Source organism: Vigna umbellata, chromosome 1 (assembly GCF_029865625.1).
Source record: "Vigna umbellata cultivar VRB3 chromosome 1, Vumbellata_1.0, whole genome shotgun sequence".
NCBI lineage: Eukaryota > Viridiplantae > Streptophyta > Magnoliopsida > Fabales > Fabaceae > Vigna > Vigna umbellata.
This window is the reverse complement of record NC_142165.1, coordinates 50,454,916-50,482,396: the sequence shown is the minus strand read 5'-3', so window position 1 is coordinate 50,482,396 and position 27,481 is coordinate 50,454,916. Positions and strand designations below refer to the sequence as shown.

Sequence of the window (27,481 nt, the reverse complement as noted above, 5' to 3'; positions counted from 1 at the left end):
TTTTTCGTTCTCGTTCTCCCTCTTTGGAACTCTATATATACAGAGTTCCTTTTTCCTTTTCCATGCTAAGAATGTATACACTTTGTATATTTGAATGTACTCACAAATAATAAAAGAAGAGGTTTTTCTTACTCACCGTTTCAAGATCTTCAACTTTGTCTTCTGTACCGAGAGCAACCGCCGCCGTATCGGAGCTCCTCCGGCCACCGATGTCCGCCTCGCTCTCTTCCTTTCATCAGAGAAAGTCTCTAACGTTTCTCTCTCCATTTTCACCTTACTTTACGCAAATGCAACGCAGACATTCACTTTCAGCTTATCTTCCAATCTGATGGGCCGAATGCAGATTGGGCTTCTAAGTGCACAGTGCCTGAACCATATTAATATGGTATCAGAGCAGGTCTAGTACCTGCTCTGCTTCCGTTGCCACCGCTGCTATTTCTTGGGTCTTCTTGGGCTGGTTTCTTGGGTCTTCTTTTTGCTGTGTTCTTGGAGCCACTTTGCTGCCATGGATCAATCTGATCAGTCTTCCAATCCCGCCAGCCCATTCTATCTACACCCGGGAGAAAACCCAGGTTTGACTTTGATTACACAAACTCTCAACGAGAATAACTACTCGTCCTGGAGCAGAGCCATGAGGAGGGCTCTGCTTTCGAAAAACAAAATTAAATTCATAGACGGGTCCATAAAGAGACCCCAGAAAACTGATGTTGCCTATGACACCTGGGAAAGGTGTAATGTGATGATCCTGTCATGGATGACAAAGACCTTATCTCCACATATCGCAGAGAGCGTCATCTACGTCGAAGAAGCAAAGGAGCTATGGGATGAGCTTAAGGAGAGGTTTTCCAAAGGAGATTATTTCAAAATCTCAGATTTACTACAAGACATACACTCGATTAAGTAAGGGGAACGGGGAGTCAGTCAATTTTTCACTGATCTGAAGATATTATGGGAAGAATTAGAGTCTTTAAGACCCATTCCCGTTTGCACTTGTGAGACTCCATGCAACTGTGACATGTCCAAGGTTATGTTGAAATATAGGGAAATGGAGCATGTAATTTGCTTCTTGAAAGGATTGAATGATTCTTACAATACTGTTAGAACGCAGATCCTCTTAATGGATCCTTTACCCAATGTTAACCGTGTTTTCTCTTTGATTATTCAACAAGAAAGACAAGAAAAGCAATGTATTACAGAAACCAGAATTCTGGCGAATGTTGCCGATAAGAACAATCACTGGAAACCAGAACAAAACTGGAGGAATCAAGGACGTTTTGCTGGAACTCGTGCACAAGACAGAGGTAGGGGCAAAAACCCGAATTATGGAAGGCAATGCTCTTATTGTAATAAGATGAATCACACTGTTGATGAGTGCTATTCTAAGCACGGATACCCCCCATGGTATAAGAAAGAAGAAAGGAAGAGTGATTGGAACTCTGTTAATGTTAGTCAAAGCAACACTGACTCTGAAGGCAATTTGAAGATACAACAACAGACCAACAGTAGCAATAATACCAATCCTTTCACGCCAGAACAGATGCAGAGACTTCTAAAAATGATTGATAAGGCTGAAGATTCATCCATTCACAAAGTTAATCAAGTTCAAAGGAAAGAGACTAAGAATAAACCAGGTAATTCTTCCTGGATTATCGACACGGGAGCTACTGATCATGTTACACATGACAAATCCAATTTTATTGTTTTTCACAAAATTAAACCCATTTCCATAAAATTACCAAATAAAACTACCATCACTGCTGAATATGCTGGAACTGTCCAGTTTGCTGAGAATTTTATCATTTTCAATGTCCTTTACATACCTAATTTTTGTTTCAATCTAATATCTGTTCAAAGTCTTATCAAAGACTTGAATTGCAATCTAACTTTTTCCTATGAGAATTGTCAGATAAGGAAGAATCGTTCATTGAAGACGATTGGATGTGCTAAACCATGGAATGGTCTCTATTACTTACAAGATTTCTCTAAACCAGAACAAAGAGATATTGCCAAGACTGCTTTCTCTTTTAAAAAGACTGATGTTAATCTGTGGCATCTTAGACTAGGACACCCTGGTAATCATGTTGTAAAACACATATGTGATATGTTTCCTTATGTTAAGACTAATACTGATATTGTTTGTGATACTTGCCATTATGCAAAACAACACAAGTTGCCTTTTACAAAAAGCTTATCTGTTACTACTGAATGTTGAGATTATTCATTGTGATATTTGGGGGCCGTTGAATACTGTTTCTGTTCATGGGCATAGGTATTTTCTTAGTATAGTTGATGATTACAGCAGACACACATGGGTTTTTCTAATGAGTAATAAAGGACAAACCAAAGACTTACTACAAAATTTTGTCATTAAAATCAAGAATCAGTTTAACAAGATGATAAAAATCATTAGGTCTGACAATGGGCCAGAATTTAAATGTGTCAATTTTTATGATATGCATGGAATTATTCATCAGAAGAGTTGTGTTGAGACACCAGAACAAAATTCTGTAGGTGAAAGAAAACATCAGCATATACTTAACGTGACACGAAGTCTTCTTTTTCATTGCAACATACCTAAAGTTTACTGGTCTTATGCTATTGGACATGCTGTTTACTTGATAAATAGATTGCCTTCTTTTAGTCTAGGACATAAGACTCCCTATGATATGCTTTACAATCTACCACCTACTTACTTAGACCTCAAAGTCTTTGGATGTTTATGTTTTGCTTCTACACTTGAAAATAATATAAACAAGTTGGATCCTAGGGCTAGAAAAGAAGTGTTCCTAGGGTATAAAAGTGGTGTCAAAGGCTATATTGTATTAGACATAAATACCAAAGAGCTCTTTGTTAGCAGAAATGTCATGTTTCATGAAGAAGTGTTGCCCTATAAGAACTTTCAAGGTAATCAGCAAAGCATAGACAATGAGAAGGATGAAAATGAGTTCTTAACTGATTTCTCCAAAGACTACTATCCTACTAATGAAGACCGTTTTGATGAGCAAGAAGAAATTAATCAGGAGGAAGAATTGCAGAATCCTACTGTCACAAATAACAGTCAAGAAAACTACAGACACAGAAGACCAGAAAGGGTTAGAAGGACTCCTGCCTATCTAGAAGATTACATCCACCAGGTGAATCAATCCTTGACTGTTAAAAACAATTTCAAAACTCCCTATCCGATAACTAATCTACTATGTTGTGATAATTTGTCAGAGAAACACTCCAAATATATCATGGCTGTCACTGAAAATAAGGAGCCTCGGACTTACAATGAAGCTAAAGACAAAAGGGAATGGATAGAAGCAATGCAGAGAGAAATTAAAGCCTTGCAGGACAACAATACTTGGTTTTTAACTCAATTGCCATCAGGAAAAACTCCTATAGGGTGCAAGTGGGTATATAAAACAAAATTTAGAGCTGATGGAAGCATTGAAAGGCATAAGGCTAGGTTAGTGGCAAAAGGATATACCCAACAAGAAGGGATAGATTACTTAGACACATTTTCCCCTGTTGCGAAACTCACCACTGTTAGACTTTTGATAGCACTAGCTGCTTCAAATAATTGGTTCTTACACCAGTTAGATGTGGACAATGCGTTTCTTCACGGTGGCCTCAATGAAGAGATTTATATGCAACCTCCTCCAGGACTAAGTATTCATACAAAGGGACAGGTTTGCAAATTAACTAAATCCTTATATGGCTTGAAGCAAGCAAGCAGACAATGGTTTGAAAAATTGTCCTCTTATCTAATCTCTGTTAAATATAAACAATCTAAGTCTGATCACTCATTGTTCACCAAAAGAACTGGTGCATATTTCACTGCATTACTTGTATATGTGGATGACATTGTGTTGGCAGGAAATTCCTTGGAAGAAATCAATTGCATCAAAGAGCTCCTACATAATAAATTTCGCATAAAGAATCTTGGAGAACTCAAGTACTTTCTCGGACTTGAAGTGGCTAGGTCTAAAAAGGGAATTCACTTGTGTCAAAGAAAATATGCATTAGACATACTTGAGGAAACAGGAATGGAGGGATGCAAACCCTCTACTACACCCTTTCTCAGAGACACAAGTCCATTATACAAATTGGACATCCAACTTGATGATCCTGGACCCTACAGAAGATTGATAGGGAAGTTACTCTATCTTACAAACACTAGACCTGACCTATGTTATACTATCAATTTACTTAGCCAGTTTATGCAATTTCCTACAGAACACCATTATAGGGCTGCTCAGCATGTGCTCAGATACATCAAATCTACCCCTAATGAAGGATTGTTTTTCGTTGCTGACTCTCCTATGCACCTGAAAGGTTTTAGTGATTCTGATTGGGCTAGTTGTCCTAACACTAGAAGGTCAACTACAGGATTTTGTGTCTTTATCGGGACATCACTTGTTTCCTGGAAGTCTAAGAAACAGAAGACCGTTTCCAGATCGTCTACTGAGGCTGAATACAATGGCTCCACTATTTACTTAAAGATCTTCAAATTGAAGAATCTGGAGTGCCTATCCTATACTGTGACAACAAGTCTGCTCGCCACATTGCTCATAACCAGAGTTTTCACGAACGGACCAAGCACATTGAGCTTGACTGTCACGTTGTTCGTGAAAAGATCCAGAAAGGGCTACTACATCTTCTTCCTGTGCGATCAGATGAACAGCTGGCCGACGTCTTCACCAAATTTCCGCATCGCGTCAACTTCAAACATATCATTCCCAAGCTTGGACTGGTCAATATACATAGTCCAGCTTGAGGGGAGGGTATTGAGAATCTTTCGATTCTCTTAATTGTTTTTCGTTCTCATTCTCCCTCTTTGGAACTCTATATATACAGAGTTCCTTTCCCCTTTCCCATGCTAAGAATGTATACACTTTGTATATTTGAATGTACTCACAAATAATAAAAGAAGAGGTTTTTCTTACTCACCGTTTCAAGATCTTCAACTTTGTCTTCTGTACCGAGAGCAACCGCCGCCGTATCGGAGCTCCTCCGGCCACCGATGTCCGCCTCGCTCTCTTCCTTTCATCAGAGAAAGTCTCTAACATTTCTCTCTCCATTTTCACCTTACTTTACGCAAATGCCACGCAGACATTCACTTTCAGCTTATCTTCCAATCTGATGGGCCGAATGCAGATTGGGCTTCTAAGTGCACAGTGCCTGAACCAAATTAATATTTCCTAACAAAGTATTTTCCATATAATAATAGAGTTTTACATTAATATAACTTTTGTATAATATTATTTGTTAATGTTTTACGTTATTTAGTGTAGGAATAAAATACTTTATAATTTATAATTCAGTTCAGAGACAAAAACATAATCTTTTATAATAATTTAACAATGAAAAACATATAAAAACACTAATTTCTTTGCCTTGGTTAACCATTATTCCAATGGTTATGGAAACGACTCTTACTTTGCTTCTTCCAAACCCTTCATTTCTTACAATTATTACAAGCGTGGATATAGTTATGGTGAAGACTTTGGCTATTACCATAAGCCAATTGGTGCAAATGATTGATTAGAAGCTCATGTCTCACTTCTCCATATGTTTGACTTTTTCCGTTCTATATAAATGCCTTTGGGAAGTTTTTGATCTATATAAACCAATATGTGTGCTCTTTTATGAGAATTATTCTCTGAATTTTTTTTCCTATTTTCTCATATAATATGATTTCAAGACTATTTTATTTTTGCAAGGAAAATTATTTCATGGATTTTTTTAATTTTCTCATTTAATAGGGTAATAATTACTAGCAAAAAATAGCTATGCTATTTTTGAGTTTTGACGTTAATGGAAATTATGATGTCATATCCAGGACATTAAACTAATGTCGAAGTTGAAAATCCATGCTTAGAAACATCAGTTACACTAGAATCCAATGTTTCTTAACAAAGGTTACAACAACACACTGATATCCAGTTAGAACCATTTCAAATTAAAATTGTACAACATTTGATATTTGTTAGTGTACTAACAAACATCAAATATTGTCTTTTTAAAAAAAGTAAACTATTTATATTTACAATTTATTCAAACTAATAATTCAACATAACTTAGAAAATTTCACAACACATTATATATGAAAACTGAAGTTATTAACACTAAAATTATCAAAACTAAAACTATTAAGAAACTAAACTTTTATAATCAAATTTGTCTTAAACAATTTCCATGTAAAGTAACTAATGCTATATGAGGGTCATAATTCCATGTAGATTTATGTTACCTATCAGTATAGGTTATGAATTATTGAATCACTGAAAAAATAACAAAAATTCATTATGTAGGCATATTAATGTATGTGATTATAATATGTGAAAGGTATAAATTGTTACCTTTGTCCAATCTTCTTTAATTTTTGTTTGAATGATGATTTTTATCTAATACATGACATAATAGCTATATTTTCATAAATTTTTCTCTTTGTTACACTAAACATGATAAATAAAATAATCATATATCAAGATCATAAATTGCATGCCAAAATTAATAAATTTAAGATGAAAGAGTTCTAAGCTTTGGATATATTACTTGAATTTGCTATGATTTGGATTTATCTAGAACTCTAATTAAATTGGTTACATAGGTTAACATTAATATAAACTAAATAAATGATATGAAAAAAAAGAGTAAATCTTACCTTTGTAACATGGATTTCAACTATGCATTATTTTGAAATGATGATTATTAGTTGTCAATGGAACCTACCATGAATCATAAATAATTAGAATTATTTCATTAAATATTACATTCAATAACTCCTACCCATCAATGTGAGGTAGAAGATACATTTCTCTTTATGACTCAAACATTCCTTTTTGCAAATAGGTTTACTTTTGCTCAAGTATGTTTCCAGAAGACTTAATTGTTTAAGGTTCAACAAATCTACACATAAAAGCCTTTGATCTATAGTGATTGTGTTTAAGGTATAAATTAAAAAGTAGCAATTTTAATATTTAAATATGGAAGACAATAAAAAATCTTAAATGCACCATAGTTGTATAATTGAAATATTTAACATCATGTCTCCTCAATGACCTCGTCTCATCAATGACCTCTTGTATAATGAGACATACCGATTTTGTATTCAACATGTTTAATTTCTTTATGAGCTTTCCTAGAAGATCATCATTTGCTTCTGTCATGTCACATCTTCATGTTGATGGATGACTCACTTTTCAAAACGGAAGAACTAAAATAAATATTTTCAAAGGTATAAATAATTTATTAATAAATGGTAAGATAAAAATACTAAGAATATGAATGTAGTAAAATATGACATAACTAAGCCAAATTATAAATATGCTTAAAACTTGTGCCTAAATTGAATCTTTGAAATTGTCACATATATTTAAACATGAAACGAGTTTCATAACACGTGTAATAAAACACTAGAAGAACATTGTGAATAATTTGTTATTCTTCAAGTTATCGTATAGTAAATAAAAATACTTACGATTATTTTAAATATAAATAATGAAATATTTTCTTTTTATATATTTATTTATATTTCTTTTACAATAAATATAATTTGTTTAACTTTTGATATGTGATTTAAGATATGAACCTAGCTGTAGTTAACGAATTCATAGAATTCTTAAAAGAGGAGAGAGCGTGCTAGTAAGGGATATCTTTTAAAACCTTCAAACGCTTTATTGGGTTCGTTGTTGGGGAAAGTGGACTGGTAGATTTGAGGTGATTTATACCCTTCATTATTCTGTTAGTAGGGTAAAACAAAAAATTTGCATCCTCTTCTTATAAGGCTTCAATATGTCTTTTATTATATGTTCCTGAGGTGATGATAATAATTTACTTGTAAAATGTTTACTTTTATAAAATGTCTAGTAACACATTTTCTGATAAAAAATAAATTAAAAGCATTGTATTAATATCAGAAGATAATTTAGTATTTGTTTATTTCCCACTTTTAAAGTTTTTGTTTTATAAATATGTTTAGTTGGTGAAGAAAAAACAGAGGCCGCCAAAACTGTGTATGATGACGCTGCGCTGTCTGCGTCCATTGCCTTGGGTTGCATTGCGTGTCGTTTATGCCCTTCTTTTGTCGTTTTCATCCATCACTAATTCACAATTCGCTTGTTCCCATTCACCAATTCATCACCAAACAGAACAGAACCTTCAGACACAGAGAGAAAATCGTGATATGGGTAGCGTTGTGATTTGGTGGAGAAGGAATAACAACACGACACTTGTGCCTTGAAATTAGGATTTCATTTACCTTCTCTCTCTCTAAAAATTATACATATGGCAACGCCTTCCATGATTCACGCGCGCTGTGCTTACTCCCCAAGAATTTGCAATCGCAACAACAAATCCCCTTCGCAACAAGCTCCCTTAGCTTCTTCCTGTTCTTCTTCCTCCTCGGCTTCCAATTCTCCTTTTTCTCTCTCTTCTGGTAATTTTCACTCACTTCTCAATCCCAATCCCCAAATTTTATTTTCTATCATCCATTTCCTGGCGTTTTACTTACTGTTCCAACAATTAAGAGCGTTTGTTTCGTCTCATAGGCCAATTATACATTCAGCCTTCGTCATTCTGGATTTTTCGTTATCAAATTATAGTATCTTTTATTCTCCAGGTGAAGCTTTAAATTTAAGATATATATTTTATAAAAATCTATAATTCCCTTTAGAACCTGTCGAGGTCTTGTTTTAGAAAAACAAAATTGATGTGATACTATTTTTATATTTTTTATTATTTTCCTTTTCTAAAAATATAAAAATTCACTTTTTTATAACGTGTGCTTAATAAATGTAAAAGGTGTATCATCTTTCCTTTGTCCTTGTTTTAAGACACCCTGGGTTAAGAATAAAAAAATATTTAATTATATCTTTTTAAGTTATAAAAATTTTAAATTTAAATAAAAGTTATAAAAATTTAATTCTTATGAAACCCTATCATTAAATAAGAATTAAGAGAGTCTTAAAAAATATATGAACTTAAAATAAAGTTGGACTTTGTGAGAAGAATGGGGTCCACCCTTCCACTCTCTAGAAAAAAAGAAAGAAGTGTAAAATTAAGGTAGTCAGACAATGGCCCAGGTTTGTAAAACTGGGCTAGAGGGTGGGGTGGGCCTGGTACTGGCCCGAGAGATGGTCCATCTTCCTTGATTGCTTGGTCTCTTTTCTACCAGTGATCAATGGGAAACTGTCAAGTGACTAGAAGACCAATTTTTTTCTGCTGATTTTATATTTTAGTACTTGACAGCTGGCTTGTTGGTAGTCTTGGATTGCATTGAATGTTTTTGTTGTTTATCTAGTTCTACTGACGGTTGGAAATTTAAGTATCAATTGAGACTTACAAAAAAGAAAGACAGAAACCCATTCATTGTCTCGATGATTTGGGTTGAAGTTCCTTAGAATCTTTCTTTCTTTGTTTATCCTATAAAACTCTGAGAAAAGGAACCACGGAAAGTATACCCATACTAATACCAGAGTAGAGATTTTTCACTGAAACCAAAAACATGCGTGTGAAAACATTGGTGATGAGACCATTAATGCTCATGCTTATTGATAAAAATACCTATTTAAGCGTAAAACCCTGCTCAACTAGAGGTATGCAATCAACTCTATGTTCCTATCAAATCTCTATACCCCACTGGCGTGGAGCTTACCGATAAACACTATCCTATACTATTTCCGTTGGTACCACTGCTGAATTGAGATACTTGTGTTTGGGCGTTACATTTATTAATGTTATCAAAATGTACCACATGATAATACAACAGTGGCATTTACTTAGTCTTGATAATTTCAACCATAGGAAGTTTAAGCTGCTAAAGGACCTAATCTCTTTGTCTTGAAGTTCATTAGCTCCACTCAACCCAGCATTCCCTAAGTAGATAGTGTGGGCGATTTTCTGCCATAGGCCAGTTCAAATTAAATGCAACTAGCAGCACTCTGAAAGTGGATATTATACCAGTATTCAACCAATGCAACGAATCTTCCCATTGCTAATGTTACTCATTAGGAAAATAGCATAAGACTCTTAACACCTTGTTTAGTTCTTCAGTTTGCCCATCTGTTTTAGGGTGATGTGTTTAGATCATTTGGATAGCACTACCCTCCATTTAGGCAAAAAAAATTCAGATCAGAACTTGCTTATAAATGTTGGATCTCCATGAAATGAACAACCTCCTCAGCTAACAACTAAGCCACCCTTTGAGATGAAAAGGGGTCTTTCAATAACTTGAAGTAACCACACTTGGACAGTCTGTCTAAAACAACTAGGCTGTCTTGTGATAAAATCAATCCCCACATCATCCGTAACAGCCGTTGGTCTGGTAGGTAAAGCTTGAGTAGACCTGCTGGAGACGCAGCTTGACGCATGTTGTGCTTCTGGATAGGGTGTTCCACTACAAAATCTGCATTCTTTGATTGCTGAAATTTTTATGCATGCTGAAAAATGGCCCCGTGACAATTCCCTTTCTTTCATTCGTGATAATGGTCCGTTAAAACTGTAGTTTCCTGCCGAATATGTTTAGACACCAATGCTGAATGACTAACACCAATACCATCAAATTTTTTTCATTAGTGGGCTTACTTAGGTTCTATAAAATTTAAAAGTTGTGTGCACTTAACGATTTGAATGTTGAGCTGACAAGAGATCTGAGTATGTAGAACTTTCCAGACAACTTTATCTGCTGCTTTTTGTCCTTATGTGTCAGACATTATGCTCAATAATTTTGCATTGGAGTTTTACCTTGATGCTGTTTGTTTCTTCACGTTGGACTATAGTGTTTTCAAAAAGACATAATCTTCAAACCCTCTGATTGATGGTGAAATGATAATAGGACAATGAAGTCTTCACACAGTTGTCGAGCATTGCCTTAGAGTGATCATCATGGAATTCCATATCTTTGAATCAGACATTTTGCAAATTTTTAGTCTTGTATACTTATAGAGAGAACACGAAAAGAACATACCATTCTTAATCACATTGTTTTGTTTGTTATCCATTAAAACTATAGGGCATCATGAACTTTTCCTAAACAAGATTCTTGCATATGCTGTCTCAAGGTCCATTAGTGGTGAAAACCTCATTTTTTACAATTATTTCCTTGGGTTGTGTTCTCCATCCTTTGTTTTTCACTCTTTGTCAATTTTCCTTTGTACATTTCTAGGTGTTGTTGGAATTGTTGGGTTTATCTAGGAAGGAGAGAAAAGAGACCAAGATGGCTGTGTGCATATTTGTTTACTGGATGAATACAAGTTTTATAGATGTATAGATGTGATAAAGGACTGCAACCTAGTACTCTTATTACTAATGATTAGGGGACAAGTACTAGTACTAGTGTAAGCTATAAACACAAAGACCAATAACCCTAATATTCTAACAACAATGATAATATTGGTGCAAATATAGCTTAATTTTTATTAAGGCTGGTAGATGAACTTTTGCAGGTATAAATATTGGACAGAGACACCAGGGCCTTAGTGCTCATGCTATGAGTACCGTCACTCATGGAAATTCTATTTCTAGCATAGGGAATTTGAAGAACGACCCTGATCATCTCCTTGTTCTTGTCCATGGTATCTTGGCTAGGTATATGGTATATTTATAAATTATATTGTGAGAATAAAACCTTGTTTAAAATATTTGTGTTAAAATATGACCGAAGCTTGTCTTGAACTATGGGTAAAAAGTGAAGTTAATGTACTCAATGCTTTTACAATAAATTACTATTCCCAAGTATAGTAGGAAAGGATTATTGTTTTCAACCGCACCTACATCCCCTTCACGCTGAGGTATATACATCTAGTGCGTGAGACTAGATATTAATGGGTGGTCTGAAAGCGGCCCGTAGCAGGTGGAATGACATGTTCAACAAACACAAATCTTGCTAGGATAGGCTCTAACCCATGACTTTGATAACATGTTAAGAAGTGGACTTTAAGTGTAACCCAATCCCACAAAACTAGCTTATAAGGTGAGGTTTTGACCCACTTATATACTCTAAATTAATCTTATCGCTAGTTGATGTGGGACTTTTAACATAACTATACAAGGAAACTTTGCCTAATACATGACTAATTTTCAGCCAATCAAAATTTTCAATTAATGAATAAAAAATAGCAAGTAAGTCAACTGTTCAAATCTGGACGAATATGTTCAAGTAAATATTATAGAGAAATTATAGGGGAATCTACAAGGAAGTAATAAATCAGGAATTTAGCTAATTCTGTCGGCATCCCCTTCATATTGATGCTAGTAGATCTTGAAGCATCATTGGCCCACCTAAAAATGATTACAAGACCAAAACAAGGTCTTCTTAGTAAAGCCATCAACAATATAGAGAATGGTGTAGACATGAGAAAGACGAATGAGGTGAGTATCATAGCCTTCACAACTATATTGACAATCAATCTTAATGTACAAATATATTGACAATCACCCTTAATGTGCTCTACATCCATAAACTCGAGAATGACAAGAAATTGGATAATTCTAGTATTGTCAACATGAAGAGGAGTGCCCTTGTGTTGAGGTAAATCAAGTTCTCCCAATAATTTTTGAAGCCAAACAATCTTAGAATGAGTAGAAGATATAGTCTAATATTCAAACTCAGTAGAAGATTTAGAAACCTAATATTATTTCATATTCTTCTAAGTAATAAGAGCATGACCACGAAATATAGATCAACCAAAAAATAAAAAATGATTATTCACACCCAGCTGACATCATTGTAAGGAATCAATTGCATAAGAGATGGACAAGGGAGGTAAAGACCTTGACCAAGAGTACCTTGTAGGTAGCTAATTATTCACCAAACAATAGCTAAATGGGAGGAGACAGTGACTGCATAAATTTACTAACTTGTTGAACAAAAAAAAAGCAAGATCATGATGAGTATTAATAAAATAATTAAGGTTATCAAACAATTGACAATATACAAAAGGATTAGCCAAAGGTTCATCTTCATCCTTATAGTGCTTCACATTTACTTCCATAGGAATTTGGACATAGTTGGCGTCTTACAGTCTAGCCAAAGTGGTTAACTTTTGTGTGTATGTTTTCATGTAAGAAAATACCAACAAAAGTATTTTGAACTTCCACTCCCAAGAAATATTGGAAAGGATCTCTACAAAAATCCCAACTAAAAGCAAAACAACACCATTAGAGGTCCCTATAGAAATAAAGAGGAATCATATTGACTTTGAGTAGGACTTTAAGGTGGAGTCATAAATTTCTTCTTTTAGATCTCATGCAAAAAAGGGTTCTTGACATGCACTGGTTAAAGGGGTCATCCTTGTGATGCACTTATATCTAAGATAGTGTGAACGATAGCCAATAAGTCATAAGAGGAAACATCTTACACCCCACTCCATATTCCTATTGAATATCGTTCAAGCATATGGTAAAGAGTCAAATAATAATTTGTGTTAATTACATCATAGGAATATGTGTGTGTGTATAAGTGTCACAAATACAAAGAGATGAGCCAAAACTCATTTTAGGACATAGATTATTTGGTGAAGATATTTGCCAACTGATAATTAGAATTTACAAATTAAGTGGTGATGCGTCCAAATACAATCTTTTTTCGATAAAGAGACAATCTATCTAAATATGTAAGTCCTCTTGTGAAATACTGAATTTAAGGAAATATGCTAGGTAGCATGCTTATCACACATGAGAATCTCTTGTGTGAACTCTTGAAATCTCAATTCTTTAAGCAACTATTTGAGCAAACTATGCTCATATGTGACAAAGGTCATAGTTCTATATTATGCTTTTATGCTAGATCTTGATACTACAGTCTTTTTCTTGCTTTACCGGGAGATCAAAATATCCCTAATAAAGACATAATATCTGAAGGTGTATCTCTTGTCAGTAGGAGATCCAATTCAATTTGCATCTGAATAATTCACAACATGAGTGTGATTATTGTGACCATTTATAACAAACCTTTTATGAGGGCACCTTTTGATATACTTCAGAAGGTGAATAACTACATTCAATGTCATGTACATGGAGAATTTACGAAACTGGCGTACCACATGCTTTTATGCTAGATCTTGATACTACAGTCTTTTTCTTGCTTTACCGGGAGATCAAAATATCCCTAATAAAGACATAATATCTGAAGGTGTATCTCTTGTCAGTAGGAGATCCAATTCAATTTGCATCTGAATAATCCACAACATGAGTGTGATTATTGTGACCATTTATAACAAACCTTTTATGAGGGCACCTTTTGATATACTTCAGAAGGTGAATAACTACATTCAATGTCATGTACATGGAGAATTACGAAACTGGCTTACCACATTGAGTGCAAAGGAAAGGCTAGGTCAAGTAACTGAGGTAGTTCAATTTTCCAAACGGTCTTTTGCATTTCTCAGGAGCAAAAAATGGGTACTTCTGACTAGGTAGAAAATTAGTATTGGGATCCATGGGTGAGTCAATGGGCTTGAAATTCTTTAGTCTAATTTCTTTTAAAATATCCAATATATACTTCCTTTGAAAAATGCAATTTCATTGTTTGATTTAAATGAGATTCATATTGGTCTAATAAACCATCATATTTGGTTTGATGATGTAGATCCATTTGCATCCAATGGGCTTAACACTAGATATAGGAAAGGAACAATATTCCATGTATGATTTTCATGTCAGGCTTGCAACTATTCTTCTACAACTTTCACTAGTTTGGTTTTCTATCTAAGAATAAGAGGTAGACACCATGATCTAAGCCAAAGTAGCACTAAGAAAAAAGTGATCTCATGTAGGAAGCTAAGATGTCACTAGAGGAAACACAACGTGATCAAGATGAGAAATATGTTTTTGAAAGGAATTGATCCTTAAAGAATATCACATTTCTAGAAATACAAATGTGATTAACCATACATTATAACATACATAACCTTTATGAGATGAGCTATAGCCCAAAAAAGTAAAGATAACAGATTGTGTAAAGTATCTTCAAGCTATTAAGTGCACATTTTTTGGTTAATCACCTACCCAAGAGAGATACAAGTAGTTGTGGATAGACAATCTTATAAAAGGCTGGTTGGGAAATTGATCTACTTGTCTCATTAGGCCTAACATTGCCAATTTTGCAGAGGGTGTTAGTCAGTTTATGCATAATCTAAAGGATACTCGTCTCAGAGTTGTTTATTGCATTCTATAATACTTGAAAAGAACTCCTGGGAAAGGTATTCTATTACAAAAATGGGATGGAGTTGATCTTAGAAGCCTACACAACTGTTAACTATGCCGGTTCTATAGACTACAAAAAATCTACCTCTGCATATTGCGCTTTTTTGGGAGAAAATTTAGTCACTTGGAGGAGCAAGAAACACAATGTTGTGGTGAGATAAAGTGCAGAGACAGAGTTTAGAGTCATGGCCTTAGGGATTTTGGAAATACTATTGTTAAAGATAATTCTAAAAGACCTCAAGAGTGATTGGAAGAAGACTATGAGTCTGTATTTTGATAACAATTCAATAATAAATATTGTGTATAATAATCTAGTGCAACATGGTAGAGCTAAGCATATTGAAGTTGATAGTCACTTCATAAAGGAAAAGTTGGATAATGCACACCATTTGTATGCTCTGGAAATCAATTTGCAGATATTGACAAAAGGGCTAAGTGATGTCTACTGTTGGTAAGTTTGGAAATGGATGGCATCCACTTCCCAACTCGAGGAAGAGTGTTAGAATCCCACCATTTATGCTGCAGTTAATATTTCCTTATACCGTGTCAATAATATAATTAGGAAATTTAATTACATTCCATAAGTAGGAAAAGTAATAGGCTAACAATATATTTTATATTTATCGTAAGAGATAATTGATCGTGAATTGTAGGGATATAATATACCCATCATAGATTAGGATTTTCAGTTATTAAGCTTTTGTATTCTATTTGAAAACAATTGTTCCTCAATGAATAATATCAGAAACAGAGTTTTTCTGAAAAATTTTAGGCGAACAGTAAGGAATAAATAAACCAGGGATTTAATTTAAATAATCCCATTGACAGGTTTCAGTGCAGAAGTTGAGCCAAAACCTTTATGCGGTTCTTTTGAATGTTGCTCAATTAATTGGTCATTTACAAAGTTGTACTCATGTTTATTTATTGATACAGCACAGCGGACTGGACTTATGCAGAAGCAGAGTTAAAAAGGCGTCTTGGAAAAAACTATTTAATTTACGGTTTGTGCATCTTTTAAATTTGGTTCTCTATGTTATATTGCATAGTGCTCCTCTACTCCTATAAGTGGGCTTATTTGTTAAGTGTACAACGGTGTATCCCTTTAAAAAAATTAATGGGATAAAGTTATTGAAATTAGTTTAGTCTGTTAAGATTGTCGTGCAGTTGAAAGTAAATCAATGGTGGATACACCCTTATTTGTGTATTTTACATACAAGTTTATTTTAGAAGAGCTTTTTCTTTCTCTTATTATGTAACGTTTGATCGTTGAACCATAGTGTTCTTAGCCTCTTTAAATTCAATGTTACTTTTGGAATGTTTGATTAAGAAATTGCTCTAATATCTCATTTTCATTTGAATACGATTGACAGTCTATGTGCCATGCACAGAAATGAAATTGATCAAAACATCAGAACAATTGTGCAAATTATTAATGATCTATGTTGGAGGCAACTTAGATAAGGATGCCAACTAAAAAATGATATACTATACAAGTTTGAGTAAACTTGCAAATTAAACTCACACTACTAGACTGTTCTTTTCACACTTTGTCTAGCTAATGCTGGAAAAAAAGACCAGTTCTATAATTTTAAAAGAAGTAAGCTTAAGCTTTTTACGATAATAATGAATTTTTTGTATATTGTGAAGATTTTCTTAGGTAGTGGATGATTGTCTCGTCCATGAATTTAAAACTATTTGTCTGATTATAATAGTACATACACTTACACACGTGTATGTGTGCCTATATATATATATATATATATATATATATATATATATATATATATATATATATATACACATATATATATATATCTGTTTAGGAACAGTTCTTATCAATTATTTGTTGTTTGCAGTCAGTTCATCAAATACTTACACTAAGACATTTACTGGGATTGATGGAGCTGGAAAGCGGTTAGCTGATGAAGTGAGTTCCGAGCTACAAAAATTTATTGAAGTTCGAAGGCTCCATTTAAGTTCCGATACTTTTATTTTCTCTTGAATTGTTTCATGTTGAATTATTATTGCCTATCATGAAAACAGGTATTGCAAGTTGTTAAAAAGACAAGGAGCCTTAAAAGAATCTCCTTTCTATCCCATTCTTTGGGAGGCTTGTTTGCTAGATATGCAATTGCTGTTCTTTATTCACCTGATACCTACAGTAGAGATCAACCAGGTGATCTGGCAAACAACACGACAGAATATCTCCAGGAAAAAAAGTTTTCCAAAGGAGGCTTAATAGCTGGGTTGGAGCCTATCAATTTTATAACTTTAGCAACTCCTCATCTTGGTGTAAGAGGAAAGAAGCAGGTTTGTTCAGGACAATATAATTTTTTTGTGATGTGTTCTCTTTTTTGGTATATATTGTCTTCTATTTGAAATCTGAAGACTGGTGTTACTTTTTTGAAACTTGAAATTGTCTTGTTGATCCCTTTGTTCAAGTTATGAGTTTAGTGAGAGAGAGGAAGAAAGATAAAAGACAACGAAACACTAAATTGATATTAAGTATTAACTAAGATATTCATATTACATTGTATTGATGTGTTTGATATATTCATAAAACTTTAAGTACTACCCTTATTTATACTAATCACAATCCTAGCTAATTTGGTGAACAAATCATAATGAGATAAGGAACTATGTTAACTATAAGATAATGAGGAAATAAGGAAGTTAATCTTTCGAAATAATGTCAGATATGATACGATATAATTGGATATTTTCAAATATTCTAAAACTCTTCCTCAAGCTAAAGCTTATAAGCTTTAGGCTTAATACGAACAAATGTCTTTCTTTTCTTTCATCGTTATGGGCTTCACCAATAAAGACCACTGTGGAAACTCATAAAGAGAGATTGGAATCAGATTGTGATTGAGACAAAAGCTGGGCTTAATCACCTTAGGCCAAATTTGGAGAAAAGTTGAGGTTAGATTGTGTGGGAGAAACTGACAGGGCCAGGGCAATATGGAGGAAGCTGAATCTTTAGAACTGTTATGGGGTCAAGAATGATTCATTGAGATTCCCATGAGCCCAAGGTACATTTGGGGCAAACTAAGTCCAACTGTGTATGGGAAAAGACAAGGTTGGACACCTTTCATCTTTCTACCATCAAAGCTATTATTCCATGTTGCTGAATTGAAACCAAGTACAGAACAACCATGGTAGGGTACACATAGATAAGCAAAAGAAAAAGTTCAACTAATGGGAAGATTTATTAGAATCTGTTACGTACCTGAGTACGAAACTTAACCAGAACAACCTCTCACACACTCAAAGTAAGCAAAATAATAATGAAAGAATGGAATTGAACTAAAGAATTTCTTTTATTGATGGAAATATTTGAATAAACAAAAGTAAACAATAATTGAGAGCATAACCTCCTTCAATTACTTGAGGAGCATAACCTCCCTCACAGGACGCATAGCCGCCTGTCAACGAGACTCAATAATCAAAAGCATACCCTTAACCCTAGACTCTAGCTTTATTTATACTAATTGTTTCCCGCTCATCTCATACTAAATATCTCCCTAGAATATACCTATATTTAATATAAATATCCCTATATTTAATGTAAATACTCCCCCGTATATTTCCCTAGTATATATCATTAATTATAAATATCTTATATTGTATATTTCCCTGGAATATATATTTATTTACTCTAATTATCTTATACTGAGTATTCTCCTTAAATATATCTCCCTTTACTGTAATTAGTTCCCGCCCATCCTAACCGCCATGACAGTTAGGATGGTAGCTCTTCAACCGTCCGACTCAGGTCCTTCGCTGCTTCCCACGGCTCGGCCTGGTCGCTCGCTCTCTGCCTTCCACCGTTCGGCCTGGTCGCTCTCTGCCTTCCACCGTTCGGCCTGGTTGCTCCTCACCTTCCATCATTCAGCTTGGTCGCTCCTCGCCTTCCACCGTTTGGCTATCGTTTGGCCTTTACGGTCAATACCATTTGGCCTCACTTCCCTCCTACCTTCCTTTTTCTTCTCATATACTTTCCAAACCTTATTATTACCCCCTACCATATACCGTAACATTACACCCCGCTGCAAAACAACCTTGTCCTCAAGGTTGGAACTAGGGATGGCAATGGGTCGGGTCGGGCACGGGTAGTGCCTACCCGCAATCCTACCCGCCCGATAAAATTGTACCCGCTACCCAACCCGCTACCCGTCGGGTACCCGTTTAAAAAATACCCGCGGGTATTTTAAAACCCGCGGATACCCGTGGATACCCGCAAAAAATAAAAAAGAAATATTTAATACATATTTAAAATAAAATTTAAATAAAATTACAAAAATATATATATATATAATATAATATAATATAAATTAAAATTAAATTTAACCTAATAAAATATAATTTTATTTTATTTTTAATTAATTTAATTAAAAAATATATAAATTATTTTGTTTTTAATTTTTCGCGGGTAGCGGGTATCGAGTACCCGCGGGGCGGGTAGTATACTACCCGTACCCGACCCGTTTAGAAGCGGGTATTAAAATACCCGCTACCTGTTACCCGCGGGTAGTAAATATCCGCGGATAGTTACTACCCGCCGCGGATTTTAACCGCGGATACCCGTGTCCGCGGGTAAAATTGCCATCCCTAGTTGGAACTGTGAAACTTGATCTTCTGGCTTCTCTTCATCATCGTGTTATCATATGAAGGGTACTCACTGGCTATTGCCCTCCAATTAAGGTCTGGAGGTTTGGGTGGTGGTTAAACCTCCTCCAATGTCTTCCATTCTCCGTCCAGCATTCTGGTCACCACTTTTCCATAATCATAAGGAATTGGTCTTCGATCTCTTTCAGTACTTCATGTCGCTCTCTCCCTTCTGTCGGTGTATCAAAAACTGCAAACCCCCTGTTCTTTTCACTGGCCCACCTCCTCATAGAATCCATTGTTCTCTCCAATGCATTGATTCTTCCATCTGCCCTTCCTTCCAAAGTCGTCATTCTTTCTCCCAGTACTAGCTCGTTCGGTTCCAGCAGTTTTCTCACGTTCAGTTCCGGCCGTCTTCTCCCGTTCGGTTCGGTAAGTCCTTTCTCTTTAGGTTCCGCCCGTTCTCTCAAGTTCGGATCCAGCAGTCTGCTACCGTTCGGTTCCAGCAGTCCCTTCCCGTTTGGAGCTTGGACGTATTCTTCCACGTTCCCCGATTATTTACTGGCCGCCAGTCTTTCGAAGACTGATCCCGTGTTTCTTTCTACGAATCGGATCACCATCGCTTCCTTTAAACCTTCTCAAGAACGATCCTTGGCGTTCCCCTTCCAAAATCTGAACCAGTATTCGACCTTTTCCTCCATACTGATGTAGGCTAGGCACACATTCTCTTCCTCCGACACCTCTTGTAGTTCAAAAAAATTATCAGCTCTACTGATCCAATTCAACGGATCGACCCCGTAAAACATGGGTAACTCTACCCTTTTCTTCCAGCTGGGTTGCACTTCATGGCGTATTCCACCCAACTCTGCCTTCAACCTCCTTATGGACAGCTCCATGTTCTCCAGTCTCTGCCCCATGCTCTCCAGTTTCCCTTCAACTGCATTCATTCTTCCCTCCATGATGTCTTTCACTCCTCTCCATTAGGATCCGACAGTTTCATCCCTTGACGATCCGGCAGATTCCTCCCTCACGCCCTTTTCTCCTCTTTGAAGATCCGGCAGGTCAGACCAATTGTTACGTACCTGAGTACGAAACTTAACCAGAACAACCTCTCACACACTCAAAGTAAGCAAAATAATAATGAAAGAATGGAATTGAACTAAAGAATTTCTTTTATTGATGGAAATATCTGAATAAACAAAAGTAAACAATAATTGGGAGCATAACCTCCCTCACAGGACGCATAGTCGCCTGTCAACAAGACTCAATAATCAAAAGCATACCCTTAACCCTAGACTCTAGCTTTATTTATACTAATTGTCTCCAGCTTCTCTCATACTAAATATCTCCCTAGAATATATCTATATTTAATATAAATATCCCTATATTTAATGTAAATATTCCCCCCTATATTTCCCTAACATATATCATTAATTATAAATATTTTATATTGTATATTTCCCTTGAATATTTATTTAGTCTAGTTATCTTATACTGAATATTCTCCCCAAATATAACTCCCTTTACTGTAATTAGTTCCCGCCCATCCTAACCGCTATGACAGTTAGGATGGTAGCTCTTCAACCATCCGGCTCAGGTCCTTCGCTCCTTCTCACCGTTTGGCCTGGTCGCTCTCTGCCTTCCACCGTTCGGCCTGGTCGCTCCTCGCCTTCTACCGTTCGGCCTGGTCGCTCCTCTCCTTCTACCGTTCGGCCTGGTCGCTCCTCGCCTTCCACCGTTCGGCTACCGTTCGGCTACCGTTCGGCCTTTACGGTCAATACTGTTCAGCCTCACTTCCCTCCTACCTTCCTTCTCCTTCTCATATACTTTCCAAACCTTATTATTACCCCCTACCTTATACCGTAACAGAATCCCTTTTTTGCAACTAAGCTTGATGCATCAACTGTAAATGTAGTCACTAAAGAAAAATGAATCGCACTAAGATGCAAATTTAATGATACCCTTATAAGGAAAAACCCCAGCTTTTACTTCTATTGCTTTGTGGGTAGGGAAGAAAGTGTAGTCTCGTTGGATGCCAAACACATAGCAAGATGCAATTTGTGACAGAACATGGTGAGTGGACAATAGCGAGTGGCTTTCTCTCTTAGAATTTGCCAATTTGGGGTTGGACCTAATTCAACCCTAAAAGTTAGCTCATGAGTTTGAGTTTCCTTCCACTTATATACATAAACATTTCCAGTTGATGTGCTATCTGTAACACACACCTTTAGCAATAAAGAGTGAGCGCTCTGAAGGTGAAAGTTGCACGATTGGAAACATATGTGGATGGTTGATAGGTCCTCAAGAATTGTTAAAATGAATATTTTGATTGTTTAAGAATTTCAATATAGGTCGAACTCAACCATACATGTTAACAACTAGTGTTTTGGCAGGGCCTACTCTCTTTAAAATGCTCAAGAATATTTTAGTTTTTGTTTGAATATTCTGTATTGTCTCTTGCAGTTTGAAAGTAGGATTAAATTCAGCCACCCTTTTTTCTGCAGTACCATTTTCTATTAACCTGATTACTGTACAAAATCTACATAAACATTGTTGGACAAAACTAATTTATTGGATGGATTTTCATCATCGATGACCTATAATTTTCTTATTAACAAGTATATTACAAAAATTACTCTCTTTTTTTTTCATTATATGCACCTCTTTATCATTACGTTTATTTTCATTATTTTATCTATCAGTTTTTATCATCAAGGATTGATACCTCAAGACAACACGAACTACATTGTTTTGTAAATTATTTAACCCACGTTTTTATCCATCAAATAAATTTCTTTGTTATCCCTTTTATTATCTCTTGGCTAAGAATTGTCTTAATTATTCTCTTTAATGAAATAGTTTCTGGTAGATCTTACCTTCCCGTATTTGTATTTTGAGATTTTATTTTCATTTTTATAAAGGGATGCAACCTATGAAGAAATGTTTAAATAGAAAGAGTAGAGTGCATAACTTTTCTTCTAATAGAAGTTCTGATGGAGAAAGTACTGGAATAAGATTTGCATTATCCATGAACAGGCCCCACTAAAATTTCAATTTTACTAGAGAAACTTATATTACAATCATGAAAAAATTATTAGAAAATGATGCTTATAAACTGGAATTTCAATTCAAATGGATGAAACTATGAAGGAATTGAATATCTAAACCATCCTTCCGGCCTTGTTTATATATGTCTTGTCAATGAACGTGGTATTTCTCAATTTGTACTGAAAATTTTCAGGCCATAAGAGTTTGACTGTTTACCCTGCATATTTTTCAGCTCCCATTTCTGTTGGGTGTCCCAATCCTAGAAAAGCTAGCTGCTCCCATAGCTCCTTTTTTTGTTGGTCAAACAGGTAGTCAGTTGTTCCTTACTGATGGTAAACCTGATAAACCACCTCTTCTATTGAGAATGGCTTCTGATTGTGATGATGGAAAGTTTCTGTAAGTAAAGGAATCTATTTGTACTACTTTATATTCCGCTTTTTCAATTAAGTAATCTAATACTAAATTTTATATTTATGTAGGTCTGCACTTGGAACATTTAGATGTCGCATCATTTATGCTAATGTTTCATATGATCGTATCCTCTCAGTATGTTTTTTCTGTTTTACTACCTTCTAGGCATATCAATAATTCATGGTTCATTTCTTCCCATTTTTGTAATTTCTTCAACTTTATATAGATATGGTAGGGTGGCGCACTTCCTCTATAAGGAGGGAAACTGAGCTCAGTAAGGTGAATATTGATGATTTATCCTTTTGGGTTATCTTATTTTGTTGGTTATTGATCTCTTAACATATGCAATTTTAAAGATTAATAATTTATACTTAGATTACGACTAAATTAGAATCTTGTTGGATGCTTAGAATTATACTTAACATCCTAAATGTGTTTATGTCTGGCATCTATAATCTGTTTTCCTGTCTCAACTCTTAGATTTATGACTTAAATGTAATTTATAATTTCAATTCTACAATTGCTAATGCTAATAGGATAAAATTTTGTTTATGTCGAAATAAATAAGTAATGAAAATAATAGAACTATAGACGTATAAAAGAGATTTATTATTATTTGAGTACTTGGTGAACTAGAACTGTTAGATCAAATTTCCTTTCTCCTCTCCTATCAATAATAACAACAACAAAACTTGATAATAATAATAATAATAACAACGTATTAGATTTCAACAGAAAAATGGTTTAAAAGTGCGGCGAAGTTCAATTGGCCAATTGTGGAAAAACATATAAATTTATAAAATTCGACTCCAACAGTTAAGTATCCCATCAAAATTGACTTTTTTTAAAAAAATTTCTAATTCTTTGAAAAATACTTGTGTACTACTGAACTTCACTTGAAGAGCGTGCCATGTTTGACTATTGATTGAGATATTCAGTTCTTCACATTTTCAATTATCGGGGTGGTTATATATACTTTGCAGTGTATTAACTCAGATAATTGTTGGTTTAATTTATACTGACCCTTCATAATTTCTTAATTAGGAATTCCAATTGAGTCACAGCCTGTCAACTACGAAATCGTGAAAGAAAAAGGGGATGTGGCACTGGCTCTTAGTGATCTGTGTTAGTTAATCCCTCTGAAACGAATAAAATTAAATTAAATGGATCAATATACGGCAGCTAAAATGTTGCAAGGGATGTTAATTCTGGCATCCTAGTTTAGTGTTAGCTTCTGTGTTGCAAATGTGAAAAAGAAACTATAGATGTTGAGTAAAGGAAAAAATGCTGTAACATTAATTTTTTAGTGCTGGTCCTATTCTGAAAGTTGAAGGAGTGATTGTTTAATATATGAAAACGGAAACGTCTGGATTGTGAAAATAATGTGAATATCTTTCTGTGGTACTAACATTTTCTTTTGTATTGGCAGCCTCCTCGTCAATCTTTAGATGGATACAAGCACGTAGTTGATGTGGAATATTGTCCCCCAGTTCCTTCTGATGGCTCTAAATTTTCTCCAAAAGCAGTGCAAGCAAAGGAGGCTGCACAAAATGCTCCCAATACACATAGTACTGTAGCATATCATGAAATTGTAGAAGGTGATAATTTTTTTCCCAAAATAACTGAATATGTATCAATTATCTTCAGCTATTGATATTCCTCTAAAGCCACTAATCTTTTTAACAGAGGAGATGATTCGGGGATTGCAGCTGTTGGGATGGAAAAAAGTTGATGTCAGCTTTCACTCGGCATTCTGGCCTTTATTTGCTCATAACAACATTCATGTACTGCATCCCTTTAATATGTCCGATGATGATGATATCATTGATACAAAGTTCGTAACACGAGTGGTTGTTTGATTTCAGGTGAAAAACGAATGGCTTCACAATGCTGGTGTAGGAGTAATTGCTCATGTGGCTGACAGCTTAAAACAGCAAGAAGCATCATCAGTATTGTCTGCTAGCTTGTGACTGCTGTACGTAATCTCAGTTTTCCTGGGACACGTCTAACTTCACAATACTAGCTGGAAAAAAATTCTTACTATAGTAGTTAGTCATCAACATAATTACAATTTTTTTTACGCATATTTCATATAAAGATACAGTAGTTGTTAACAGGATTATCATGCAACTTAATAGAAAAATACATTACCATACCAATGGAAAATAGTTTGTGTAGCGAGGGTTATTATTACACATTTGAAAATTTGAGTTTCTACTTATTGGAAAATAATCTACACTAATTTTTGTCTGTTATATGTTACAAAATCTTGAAAATTTGAGTTTCTACTTATTGTAATAAGTTAAAATCTTGGCTTTATGTTAAAAAAGTGTTTTGGTCTAAGAGGGAATGGATGAGTGGGAATAAGGGTTTCCGAGTAGAAATTGGATGTGATATTTTTAACTTGAACTGATCCAAACAAGTCGGATTATGTGGTATCTTATTTAAAACAATAATAGTGAATTTGACAGAAACTAACACCCAGTCTTTCGTTACAGTCTCAACTTTCTAGTACGTTGTTTGAGGCTGTGTTGTTTGATCAAATGACTCTGCCGAAGTGACAACAATATGTGGTATTTTTATATGGTGCTTGATAATGTTGAGAATCACGTTCAATTAGAGACTAGTTTCTATGCGGAAAATGATAATAAATTAATAATATAAAGCACAATGTTTAATATTTGTCCATTTCATTCTCGAAAATGCTTTCAAATTTGGATAGCAACTAACTTTTTTTTTATTTCTAATTTTTTGTTATTAGCATATGTTTAATGTTCTTGTTGTCTGACCTCTCGGTGTTAGTTGGAACCTTGTCGAAGTAGCAGCATGACAAAGTTACTGACAAAGTCCACACAGTTCCTAACTGTATTTTGAATGATTAAAAAAATTGTCTTTATTGAAAAGTTCATCAAATCATATTTAAAATTGTATAACTACACGAAACAAAAGAAAATATCAAAAATAAGTCAAATCTCATTATCCCACTTAGTGTACTTACATGACATTAGAAACTTTAAGGATTCTAACAACGAGCAAGACAACATCAATAACTAATTACATTAAGTATTAAAATATAAGAACGAAAAGGACATAGAATAGTATTGACAGAAATGCATAGAAACACGAACTAGAATTGAAATAAAACAAAAATAAAGATGGAGGACACAAATTAAGATAGGTGTGACTTAAAAGATGGAATTAACACAACATAATGAGTTGTTTTGTTACATAGATATAGTTTAATAACTTTTTCTTTCTCCTTCTATATAAACTTTTGTATCATTTTTATATGATGGATATTGAAGAAAATACATACATCATTTATGTTGTGTTTGTTTAGATGATTTAGTGTAGTGGAGGAAAGAAAAAGGTGTCAAAGTTGTTTCGATGAAATGATTTGCATAAATAGATTTGAGGGATTGAGCAACTTTATTTTTTTATTGTGTCTTTTTGCTTTTAAACAACCACATCTCAATTCAAAATAATTTCACCAATTCAAATTATTACTTAATTTATTTAAGACTTAATTACTCTATTGGTCTCCACTCATATATGATCACAATCAAATATGCATCCGAAGAACATTACAGATAATATAAACCGAAATTTTATCAATCTTATCAATAAACTCTAACGTACATGTTATAGAAAATTATGAAAAATAATTTTTTTCAAACTGTCTAATCGGACAATCCAAAAGCCAATAACATGCATACACAAAAAACTTTTCAATAAGAAAGCTAACCTTCTTAACCGATTAAAAACGCAATGGAGGGAAATGGAGGAGTGCACCGTTGAAAAACGCTCAAAATCGTCGCCCAAAAACGTTCAAAATCGTCGCCTAAGAACATGTGCAAAACTGCACCAAAACGCAACGAAAACGCATTTTAATCGGTTCAAATGGAAGATAATTCATAAAAGAGTAATGTAATCAGAGTAAAACTAATTTTAAACGGTACAAAAGAGAGAAAACGAACCTCAAAAGCGTAGGTCGTGGAGAGAATACGCGAGGAGGACGATGAACAATGAATGTGCGTAACTGTTGTCTCGCGTTCACGGGTTGGTAATAGCATATATTTAGACGTCGACCCACATCCTAGCCAACATCTAAATGCCTTTACACGTCGGTCCCCTCCCTAGCCAATGTGTAAGGGGTTTAAAATATTAATTCTAGCGGACTCATTTGCCGTTCGGGTTGGGGGGGACCGACGTCTAAGGC

The 27,481-nt window shown here is 34.7% G+C and overlaps 1 protein-coding gene across 2 annotated transcripts; it reads left to right on the top strand.

The window, feature by feature from the left end:
• Positions 1 to 8,028: 8,028 nt before the first annotated feature.
• LOC124847727 (Hydrolase-like protein family) lies at positions 8,029 to 25,517 on the top strand. 2 transcript variants are annotated; one of them, XM_088103624.1, is made up of 11 exons: positions 8,029 to 8,425; positions 11,433 to 11,574; positions 16,126 to 16,193; positions 17,049 to 17,119; positions 17,236 to 17,502; positions 23,084 to 23,247; positions 23,331 to 23,386; positions 23,489 to 23,541; positions 24,692 to 24,860; positions 24,949 to 25,046; positions 25,128 to 25,517. In XM_088103624.1, exons 1-11 carry the CDS (start codon positions 8,275 to 8,277, stop codon positions 25,230 to 25,232), a joined length of 1,344 nt encoding a protein of 447 aa, XP_087959750.1. In that variant the 5' UTR covers positions 8,029 to 8,274; the 3' UTR covers positions 25,233 to 25,517. The 2 variants fall into 2 exon arrangements, with proteins under 2 accessions (XP_087959750.1, XP_087959751.1); XM_088103625.1 differs by lacking the exons at positions 11,433 to 11,574; positions 16,126 to 16,193 and having other exon boundaries at positions 8,033 to 8,425.
• The last annotated feature ends 1,964 nt before the right edge of the window (positions 25,518 to 27,481 follow it).

Coding starts and splice junctions, on each gene's coding strand:
- LOC124847727 (XM_088103624.1), top strand. CDS start 8,275: ATGGCAACGCCTTCCATGATTCACGCGCGCTGTGCTTACTCCCCAAGA. Junction 11,575..16,125: donor GTCCATGGTATCTTGGCTAG/GTATATGGTATA, acceptor TTATTGATACAG/CACAGCGGACTGGACTTATG. Junction 25,047..25,127: donor TTGCTCATAACAACATTCAT/GTACTGCATCCC, acceptor GTTTGATTTCAG/GTGAAAAACGAATGGCTTCA.